The sequence below is a fragment of the Aulostomus chinensis genome, chromosome 9, assembly GCF_037954235.1.
Source record: "Aulostomus chinensis isolate RoL2024-O1b breed Wild chromosome 9, RoL_Achi_v1.0, whole genome shotgun sequence".
In the NCBI taxonomy this organism is placed as follows: domain Eukaryota; kingdom Metazoa; phylum Chordata; class Actinopteri; order Syngnathiformes; family Aulostomidae; genus Aulostomus; species Aulostomus chinensis.
In genome coordinates this window covers 18,111,049-18,122,740 of record NC_141328.1, presented here as the reverse complement: position 1 = coordinate 18,122,740, position 11,692 = coordinate 18,111,049, and the positions used below count along the sequence as shown (strand labels likewise).

The 11,692-nt window shown below is 38.7% G+C and overlaps 1 protein-coding gene across 1 annotated transcript; it reads right to left on the bottom strand.

The window, feature by feature from the left end:
* fam50a (family with sequence similarity 50 member A) lies at window positions 1–11,296 on the bottom strand. Its single transcript, XM_086212719.1, has 13 exons — window positions 11,042–11,296; window positions 10,025–10,109; window positions 9,729–9,828; window positions 7,369–7,490; window positions 7,022–7,098; window positions 6,090–6,156; window positions 5,828–5,889; window positions 5,663–5,739; window positions 4,541–4,595; window positions 4,262–4,310; window positions 4,047–4,117; window positions 2,300–2,410; window positions 1–278 (listed from the first exon to the last, which is right to left on the bottom strand). Exons 1-13 carry the CDS (start codon window positions 11,150–11,152, stop codon window positions 270–272), a joined length of 996 nt encoding a protein of 331 aa, XP_086068845.1. The 5' UTR covers window positions 11,153–11,296; the 3' UTR covers window positions 1–269.
* Between the last annotated feature and the right edge of the window lie 396 nt (window positions 11,297–11,692).

Genomic DNA, 11,692 nt, shown 5'->3' with positions numbered 1-11,692 from the left:
GGCCTACTCATTAGTCCAGTAACCAGGTTCATTTTATTCAACACAGATACAACATGTTTGTAAGCTATATGCACGTCAGTGTGAGGTTGTTTTCAAGTGAAACATGATGCGTGGCATTTTCATACAGACAGCTCCTTGAAAAGCTATGTAGAATCATGAATCATGGAATTATCAAATTGCGTTTAAGAATTGAAGAAATATGTTATTATGACAATAAAACAGAATGGAAAATAAAAAAGTTTGTATTGGAGATTTCCAGAGGAACTGTCTCACCGGATCTGAAAAACAAAACAAAACAAAGCCCAAAGTAAGAAATAATGCGAAGCATCTGCATCAAAAGACCAAGCCAATGGAAATTAGTCATTTTTGGTGATACATGATAAAAATAGTATGTGTTTGTCTATCAAAATAGTCTGTTCAACGATATAAATGTGAAAACAGTATTTTAGAACAGTCTGTATAACATCAGAGGAAATTTGTATGACAGTAGTAGAACAGTCTCTATTACGATTGTAAAAGTCTATTAAATTATAGGAACAGTCTGTATAAGATGAGTGGACCAGTCTGTATTCAATTATAGAAGCAGTCTGTATAACACTGGTGAAAAGTCTGTGTTAAATTCTAAAAAAAAGTTGGTTTAAAAAAACTAGAGAACGTCTGTCTTAAATTATGGAAAGTGTCTGGGAAAAACTAGTCAAACACTGTTAAACACAAATGAAACCGTCTGTATCACACAAGTGAATCAGTCTGTGGCAAATTATAGAAACACTCTGTATCAAATTTTACAAACTGTATAACATTCGTAAAAAACTCTGTTATATTCTAAAAAAAAAGCCTGCATAACACTCATGAAACATTCTGTACTGAATCATGGAGGCAATCTGCATGAAACTGGTGGAGGAGTCTTCATTCAATTATAGAACCAGTTTGTATAATACGAGTGGAACACTCTATATTACACTACTGAAACAGTGTGTATAATACTAGTGTAACAGCCTGTATTACACCAGTGTAACAGCCTGTATTACATTAGTGTAACAGCCTGTATAACACTAGTGTAACAGCCTGTATTACGCCAGTGTAACAGCCTGTATTACATTAGTGTAACAGCCTGTATTACATTAGTGTAACAGCCTGTATTACACCAGTGTAACAGCCTGTATTACATTAGTGTAACAGCCTGTATTACACCAGTGTAACAGCCTGTATTACACCAGTGTAACAGCCTGTATTACACCAGTGTTACAGCTTGTATTACATCAGTGTAACAGCCTGTATTACACCAGTGTAACAGCCTGTATTACACCAGTGTAACAGCCTGTATTACACCAGTGTAACAGCTTGTATTACATTAGTGTAACAGCCTGTATTATACTAGTGTAACAAACCATATTAAATCATAGACACAACCTGTATGATACCAGTGGACAGTCTGTATAACACTTGTGGAAACTATTAATTAATAGAAAAGTTCAGTGGTATGTTGTGTGAGAGAGCGTGTCCATGCAAGAAAAAGCTTGCAGGTGCTCCAGATTTGTCTTCACACAACAACTGTATGGCGAGAGTGACAACGTGCTGCATCCTGAGCTCATAACTGCATTTTCCCCCCGCCAATCATTACTCAACTGAGATATTTCTTGTAAAACTTCCAAGCTGTTTTCTACACTGAGGACCTGCATGAATGTCGGTAAGAAGTGGAAAATATGTCCTCGTGGCTGGAATCAGAAGTTATTGAAGTTTGTAAAACATCAGCCATAAGCAGCAGACGATCGGCCAACTTAATATTGTTAAATCATTAATGATCAACACACAGCTCTCCGGTAGCTGCAGCCTATTTGCTCAAACCATCATATGAGTTCCACAATTATTTTAACTTCTTGAATATGCAAATCAACTTAAAAAGTTATTCATTTTGTCAAATTTATTAAATAATTTAAATAGAATCTCTTGTAAAGCTTCACAAACACTGTCTATAAATGTAAAGTTTAATCCTCACATGAACCGATCCTTCACCTTTTTTCCCTATTCATTTGCTGAATGAGTTTGCTTTTTTTGTAGCAGGTTAAGCTAAAAATGTTGTTCTACACTTTATTATGTAAATTGGTTATATTGTTGTTGCTGTTTCTGAAACACGACCCAAGACCTGTTCTTTGTCTCATCCTTACAGGTGAGGTTACAATGAGGTCAGCATCATACGTCAGAGAAGTTGAATTCCAGAAAACCCAACAAAGCTCTTATTTTTTCAAGAGACCCCCGAGGGGAAATATGGTAATTTGCTTCGTGCAAAAGCTCCTCTCACCGTGTATTTGTCCCATTTCTTCTCAGGGTCATATGGCTCCCAGCGACTTGCGGGGAAGATGTGTTTGTTCTTCTCATACCAGCTTCTCAGCACCACTTTACCTGCGTGAGACTTCAGGCAAAAAGAGAATGGGGTTGTTTCTGATAGGACCATTAGATACAACACTTCCGTGAATGTGCCATGCCTTTGAGGAACACTTTCATGATCGTATCCTCTGAAAAGTCTGTTTGCACAGGAAAATGAAACAGAAATACGTGTGAAAAATGTACCGGATGGATGTGGATATTTGACAATCATGAACGACAATTAATAAACAGAACCACATGTTTTCTGATCTGAGAAGCAAATTTTGAAGCCTTTTCCAGAGTTTTCTGGTTTTATCTATTTTTCAATGGCTTTTCCAAGCTGGATAACTTCCATTTTGAAAATTCCATTCCTTCTTTTTCCAGGCTTTTTCACGAGTGTATGAACTGAACTTATTCACTCCAAGTGGGAAGAATTAAACAACATGCCATTTTATTTACGTGTTATCTAAACCACCACCTGATATGCAGGACCACATCACTGCCATTTAAGGGTTACACTTTGATAATTACACGCACCTCCCTGTTCTGACGGGGAGGAAATACAAGAACTTAGTTTCCTGTGCTTTAATTAACCACAAAGCCAATCATAAAAGTAGAAAAAAAAAAAACCACACCAAAGCGCGCTTCTCAGAAAAATAAAGTGGCTTCAACTGTGTGACATTTTTTGGATCAGTTCCTTAAATGAAACTTGATCAAGTGGTTGATGTTTGGGTATTTTCTGTCTGGCTTTTATGCAGTTAATTAAAAGTTGTCACGAAAGGAACATAATTGCTTAATAAAATGTAATTTGAGTACTGAATGGTATACGGACAAAGAAATGTGATCTAAGTAAAACGTTTCAGGGCCATTATTCATAATTTAAATGAAGCAGCTGCTTACACGATAAGGGTATGATTATTCCTGAGATCTGTATCAAACAAAGCCATTTTTAAATTTTTTTTTTTAAAGCGTAAAGCACCATTTGCATGCTGGGATATCTGGTATATAGTACGCTGACACACAGTGCCACACAAATCCAATAGGAAGAGTAAGTTCATACTAGGGCCCGACTGATTTATCGGCCGGCCGGCCAATTAAATCTGCCGATTATAGCTGATTTTTTTCAGAAATACAATGCAGGGAATAAGACATGGTTTCACTTTGAAAGGAGAGGGCTTGTGAATATTTTAATTTTGTTCTTCCTCTAATTTACATCTTTGTAGAAGTCTGAAAGGCTCAAAAGCAGCCATTTGTTCTATATGAAAAAATTATTTATATATATATATATATATATATATATATATATATATATATATAAATACATATATATATATAATATATATTTATTACCTAAATCATCACAATTTTAAAATTTAATTTAAAACAACGATTAATCGGTTATCGGAATTTTTTTCCTCCAATTATCTGCATCAGCTTCAAAAAATCCATATCGGTCGGGCCCTAGTTCATATCCTTTCGATACTTTGACCACGACCTTCAGGACCTCATAATGCTTGTAAAATGATCCGTGGATACTGAATCAACAGGATTATTATTTAAAACACATTTTGAGGCTGTTTGAGGGGCTCATTCCAAAGAAAAATATAGAATAAAGAAGCCTTCATTTCCTTGTTTAAAAATTTAGGTCTGAGCTCTGTTGTGATGTTGACAACGTGCCTTACCTCGTCTTTCTCTACAGTGGCGTCGTTCACCAGTCGAATGTCATCGTGGACGTCAAAGCTGAAAAGAGGACCTGTGGGGGGGAAACTAAGACGAATGAAAATGCAGGGAACTGCGGTCTCGTCAACTCAAAATCAACAATGTAAACTCTGAACACAAAAAGACAAAAAATTAGTAGTGGTAAATGAGCCTGCTGACAACAGTTGTGTTAACTTACCAGATTTGCCCCTCGCTTTGGTGACTATGAAGTCATAAAAACTGTGGTGCTGAATGACAAAGAGAAATGCACATAATACACGCCGTCATTGTTAGGAGCTCAAGGTCGGTGCTCAAGTCACGCTATTGTTGTGGTATCGAATGCTGACTAAATCAAACAAAGTGTGACACTAACAAAACTTCTCCGTGATTCATGGTTTGAACACTTCAGGGTTAAGTGAAGCAAATCAAAACAGAGAGAAGCGGTGTTTCAAGTGTGCTTTTTATAAACGTTTCTTACATGTGGGATGATCAGATCCTCTTTGATGTACATGAGCTGCTCCACACCAGCAGACCTGCACAGAGAACAACTTTAACTAGGTGTCAAGATCAATCCGGCTTCAGACGCTACAGTGGAAGAAATGACAATGTGGTTTGTGTTTTCATGTGCAGGCTTTGGATTGGAATATGTCTGACTTGTGTCAACTCACATCTGTTTTCTTATACGGGTTTTATCGAAAAACATGGGAATATGTGGAGAAAAGATTTTTAAAAAAGCAAAACAAAACCGAAGAATGCATTATTTAAAACAGATTCACTCACCAAATATCTCCCTCACTAGTTGGTTGAACCCATTTTTACTAAAAAAAAAACCAACCAAACACTTCTAACAAAGAAGTGTTTGGTTTTTGGTAACTCTTGAAAACAACTCACCTGTAATATACTGTATGTCAAGCAGAAACTGTCAGTTTTAATGTGATCAGAACCAGGAAGTAACTGCTGTCAACTGGCTTCACTGGCTTCAATACAAGGAACCATCCAAACAAATGAGGAAACAGTGAAATAAGTCCTTTGTGTGAATGTACAACAAGCAGAGATTCTGATGGAATCCATCATCGTAGCTCTCATTTTATTCTTGCTGAATGCCAGAAAGCCTCAATTTAGAGGTAAATTAGCGTTGGAGCGCTATGAGTGAATTGTTGAAAGGTGCAGCGGCTTGTTGACATGCTGCTAACACAACCCATATGGCTAGCTGGCTATCAGATCCGCAACTAGCGGTCAGCATTGAGAGCCTATAATGTGTAGAGATGAAATATTTTGGTGGGCAACGTGCAAGTCAGCATTGCCGTGGGTTTTAATGCCAGTTTCCTATTGATTTTTGCATAAAATAACATCTGAGTTAAATAAAGTTGAAGAGCTATGTTTTTTTAGTCTCATTTAGCCACTTGTCAGCAAACGCTATTTGTAAGACTTGTGAACGCTTTGAAATTCCTGGGTGTGCAAAATACTGATGTGTCTCTTCTCTAGCAGGACACTTTAAAATATCTTAATTATTTCAGGTATTTATCACAACAGTGGCCTGATGACTTTGGAGGTCACGAAGGGAGAACCTGGCTTAAAGTCGACCGAGTCTAAGTGTCACCTGAGCTCACTGAAGTCCTTCCTGAGGACTTCCAGGGCCCTCTGCAGGAAGTTCTGGATGGTATTGCCCTTTTTCATCTGCGGGGGAAATAAACACAACGACAAAGCCGTAAAGAGAGCATCCAATGTGGTGAATTTTGTATTCTCCATAGGATCCGTGCTTCACCTTAACAGTCTTACGATGTCCAGATCCATCCCAGTAGCTGAATGTAATCTCTATCTCCTCACCTAAGGACAACAATACAAACCATTTGTTTGGAATGACCCCCATGAAAAGATCAAAAAAGAGGAGGATTATCCTTCAAACGGACAGTTTTTTGCTAAATGTCAAGAATGGAAATGCTCCTCAATTAGTTTTTAAGAGGAAGTGTTTGTGTGTCTGTATGTGTGTGTGTGTGTGTGTGTACGCAAGTAATGCTGACACTCACTCTTAATCTTCTCCTGCTTGAGCTCCCACTCCTGCCTGAGCTCCTCTCTGAGACGATTCTCCTCCTCCTGTAGACAAGAAGCCCGCAGAGAATGTCAGAATGGAGAGAAACCTGCATTAGAAGTGGCTGATGCTAGCTAACGGTCCGATGTCTGGTGGGAATCTGGAGCTCCATGATGCACCGGAGAAGACAGAAGCGTATCTATCTGTTTATCTGGACCCTAAAAAAGATGGGCGATAAGTGTATTCCCAAAAAAGTTGCATGTTCCTTTAACAGGGTGAAAGATTGGCTGTAAAATTAAAGTGCTTCTTCTGTAAGCGCTATGGATGGGAATCCAGAACCAGTTCTTGTTGAGAATTGGTTCCCCGTGTTTCAATTCCTTGGAATCTTTAGCCAATTTTGCAAACGATTCCCTTATTGATGATGTCATCACACACGTTGCTTTGGAGAATGTTGGAGAAGCGGCACAAATGTTCGAAAGTTTGGTTACATTTCACGAGAAAGGATGGCAACAGGACAACTTGCAAAACTTGCAAAGTGGCTATTTCATCAAAGGGAGGAAATACGACCAATGTGCAGAAACATTTGCACATTCAGAATGCGACAACTTTGAATGAATGTGGCGTTTTCGGTCTGCTCCGGAGTGAATCTCAACCCAGCAGCAGCAGCACATCCCCTGTTGTTAATACTGCAGCGAACTAACCAACAGAATGAGAATCGACAAGAGAATCAATAAAGAACTGAATCGTTAAGCAGAATTGAAAATGGAATAGTAAAAATATTATCAACTCCCATCCCTAGTAAGTGCTAATACTGTTTGAATTGAGCAAATCTATAGTCGTGTGATACTGATGGCATTATTACTATTATTATTACTATCATTGTTTAAGGTGAAACCTCTAATCCTGGGGGGTCAAGGTGTTTGAGCTCACCTCTCGGTCTCGATCAGGAAGGAAACTTGTGTCCACATCTGGATTTTTTCCCAGTTTCTTTTTTTTAACAGGAGCATCTGTAAGACACAGCGACACATTTGCTTTAAGAACTTTATATCAGTTAGATTAAAAAAAATGATTCAAACAGAACCGCAACAATGAAATCATAAAAAGGTACACCAGGAAGTACACAGTACCACAAGAGAACGTTCAAAAAATGCACCACTCTACAAGACTTGATGATTAATTCATTGTAACTTCTGTAGTCGTTCTGGCTGGAACCAAATCAGGAGCGAGCAGATCAATATCAAGCATAGTGGCGCCCAACATTCCAAATATTCCCTCACAATCTTGCTCCTCTTCTTCATTTTCCTCTTCATCTTCTTCATCTTCGGGATTAAACGATAAACTGGCAATTTTCCTCTTCTGCTCCTCCTTTCTCTTCTTCTCTTTCTGCTTCTCGAGCTTGCTGCAAAGAGATAAAACACGAGGAGCAACATGAACGCGTGAATATGTTCTTACATTTATGTATCGATACTAAGGACCGAAATATTGATACATATCCTAGAAAAAGAGATAGCGATATACTGTACTTCTGAATTGATTTTTACTGAGTTTTTAAACAGATTTCAAATGATCTGTCAACAAACAGCACACATCGACTGTGTAGGTCACGTTCAAGCAGTTGCAGCTGTGTTATAAGCAACCAAACTGAATGAAGGCCCAGACACACAAGATTTTTGGGTTTTATTGTTGTTGACCTGCCAACATCAGACAGCTGTCTTGGCTCTGTTCTGAGCAGTGTGACGAGTCAGGCTGCCTGGATTCCATCCAGACTTGTCAGTCGTATTTCAATTTGATGATCAATTCTTTGGAAAAACAATCCATGTAACATGAGACTTGTCTCCCTTCGGCTTGGAGGCAATGCAGCTCAAACTTGTGTTTCCAGAGTCAAAATAAAGGCTGGGCAATCGCTGCAGCCTCACAGTCACAGCTCACAATGAGAGCAATCCTATCGTGCCCAATCATACGTACGGGGAAGTGATCTGATCTTTTTTTGTGGTCTTTCCCCATTCCTGCCTGTTACATTCTTGGAATATCTTCTATCAGCTTCACAAACTGTGAGCCTTTTGCAAATCAAGAGCTAATAACACTGTCAGTAAAGTCTGAGGTAGCGCCCAATGTCCACTGTCAGAAATTCCAGCGACTGATAAATACACACAAACAACCATTTTTTTGCTCTCTTCCACTAAATATGGTTCAAACCCTTGTGACAAAGATCCCTTTGTGTTTAAAAATAAACCGCTGTCCAAAATAACGATAGCGCATTAAAAATAATGATAACAATAATAATAATACATTTTCCTAGTATAGCATATAGTATAGTATAGCATAGTGTTTCCAAAAAAAAAAAAATTGCAGCTCAAAGATCATGATGACAGCAAAGTGAAAAATCACTACTGAAGCACAGCACATTCCACCGGACAAACGGTATAAAACATTTGTTGCCTGCACAAAAGTTAAAAAAAAACAAAAAACAAAAACCAAGTGAACATCAGCGAACGTCGGTTGATCTATTCAGTAAGGGCCTAGCTGATACGATTGGTCTGAGATAACTAATAATGGTCGGTTAGAAGTAGTCTGAGGCAATTTAAAGTAAAAATGGAAGAAGAGTCTCACAAAATACTACACTGCATCAATGTCTTCTGTTTTGAACCCGTTTTATAAACTATCATAAGACTGCGAGAACTCAACAGTCTAAATTCTCCCTTTACATGGCTAAATGTCTGTCTTAAGTTAGATTTAGTGGTGTAAATGTGCTACTACAACATCCTCCTCTCCTCTGGACCAGCTTCCCACAACATGTTGGAACCTGGCAGCAGGGATTTGCTCCCACTAAGCCACAAGAGTGCACACAAGTGACATCAGGGATTAATGGTGAAGAGGCCTGGCTCACAGCTGGCATTCCTGCCACATCTGGCACCGTCTGGGCTTAAGTCAGGGCTCTGTATAGTCATGTTGAAAGACAGAGGTGTCCAACATCATCATCATCTGCTGTGGAGGAGGACCTTTTACAACCCTAAAAATCTTATCTTTGCTGCCCCCTACTGCTTTAAATTGGTGGTTACAAATAAAACATGCCTCTAAAGTGCAGCCACCTGTGGAGTTATTGATTTATCCAAACTATAAAACCAGCTAATGACCATAGTCGTCCAGAAACTTTGAGGCATACAGAGCATCCATGCAGGAGGAGGAGTCCTCTTTTGAGACTTGTGAATGTTCATGAGTTTGTTTTTTGTGATTTAAAAAAGAAAAAAAGAAAAATCAAATTAAACAGGGGCTGGGTTACTTTTCTGAAGTCGAATTCACTCACATTTTGATTCATCCTGACGATTTGTGTGACGTGTAACACTGTGTCTCACATCCAGAGTTAGATATTGGCAAAGAGCTCACGATACGATACGTACAGTATCACGAATCAATTTTGTCACAATATAATACAATACGATAAATATTAGGGTCCTTTACATATTTACAGCAAAAAGTTAAGTGAAGCTGCCCAACTTGCCATATGCCACCTGCACAGATCAGTCACATATGTGCAAACCACACTGGCTGACAGAGTCAGGACAGACAGTTATGTGGCACCAACACTGAAAAACGGCATTGACAGCATTGAAAAAGCAGAAGAGAAGCCTCCACTCACAGCTGGAGCTCCTTGGACTGCTCCTTCTTGGCCAGCTGCTTCTCTCTCTCCTTCACCAGCGCCTCCTGCTTGGCCTTCATATCATTCAGGGTGACCAGACCTGATAATGACATTCAGAGACACCGAATATCTCCTCACATTACACGTTAAATTGTCTACAAAGAAAAAAAAACAACAACAAAAAAACACATGCATGTTGCATCTGCATCATCATCATTCCAGCCGTCTGTTCTGAGTCACATACAGAACTTTTAGGGTCCAGACATTAGCAACGGGCCTCCAGGAGGGATCCTTACCGACTGTGCTGGACTTCAGCTCTGCCTCCACAGCATCATAGTGAGCTGAAAATTTCTTATCGATGTTGGACTTGACCATGTTGTCCTGTGAGAAACCAGACAAACAGCACAGTAAGATGTGGTCAATTCTCAGGAGGGTTCTGAGTGATGTGGTGTTACTAGAAGTTTCTCTGTAGTTTTCACAAACAGGCGAACATTCTAATATTATTTCTTACATTTATATTTGATTTAACTTGATCTTGAATAACAATATTGCACTGTTATATTGTTTGTCCGGTTTGTCTTGGCATGTTTTTATTCAACTGAATGTATTACATTTGATTGAATTTAATGTATACAGTACCCAGGACGGAGAAGTGTCTCTGTTTCATTTTGCTCTTTCTATACTTAGCTACCTTTCTTATATCTCATTGTAAACAGTACAGATGACTTAGTGCCTCTACAATGCTCTTACATTATAAATATATTATATTTTCTTGCATATAGTACAGTGGACTAATTCATTATGTGTCAATGTATAAAGATCAGAGGACTGAAAAGGGCCACTGTTTAATCTTCCTCTTTCTCCACTTAAATGTATATTTTAATGTATATGGTGGAGAGAACTGAGAAGAAACTGTTTTACTGTACTCTTATTAAATGTATGAATTTATTAGTATATGGTTCAGAGGACTGATATGAGTCTGATTCTTCTTACTCGCACTTCATAAATGAGTTATATTTTATTGCACGTTACAGACGCATGACTTGTTATATTTCATTGTGTATGGGACAGAGAGGTGCCAGGTTTTCTGTTACACTGAGCAGGCTGACGGCACTAGAATTTCTCTGAGAATAAATGCAGATGTGCCTATATTTCTGAACTTTATCTGTAAATCCTAACAGTACAGGTTGATTACGTCCGTACACCCGAACTATCACCGTCACTCATTCGACCGAGACAAGGCGGTTACACTTGCTCTGCTTGTGTCGGCTGGCTAATTAACCAGCCGTACTTTAGGTTGACAAGTTCCAAACCTCTGCAATCTTCTGCTTGAGTTGTTCGAGTTGTTCTCTCTCTTTCTCTCGCTTCTTCATCAGCTGCATGGCTCGTCCAGCCTCGCTGGCAGCTCCCTTGTACTGCGCCATGTCGCCTCTCTTTCGCTTTTACTCGCTTACAACAGCTTTAGCACCTCAATTATCGAGAAGAAACGGTTATAGAAGGGGGAAAAAACAGCAGTTTTGACCCTCTGACAGGGGAGAGCTCACCGTTAGGGACACAACACAACAAGAAAAATGGCGACGGCGCACAGCATGCTGGGTAGAGTGGGAACGTCATGTTGCCTTCGGGTACTTCATGAAAGTTCGGGATCTCATATTTAGGCAAGCACTCTTAAAAAAAGTTGAAAGAAATTAATTTCTGAGAAGCTGAGCAGATATATCATTTAAGAAGGTGATAATAAGGATCATGAAACACTTCAAAGTTTTTGTGGTAACATTTAGATATATTCACAAAAGTAATATCTGATCGATAGGAGGCCATAGGTTTTGGGCTGCAATTATTGTTTAAAATATGTTTTACTTATTGATGCACTAAAACATATGCCTTTCATTCTTTTCTTTCTTTCTTTCTTTCTTTCTTTCTTTCTTTCTTTCTTTCTTCCTTTCTTTCTTTTTTTCTTTCTTCTT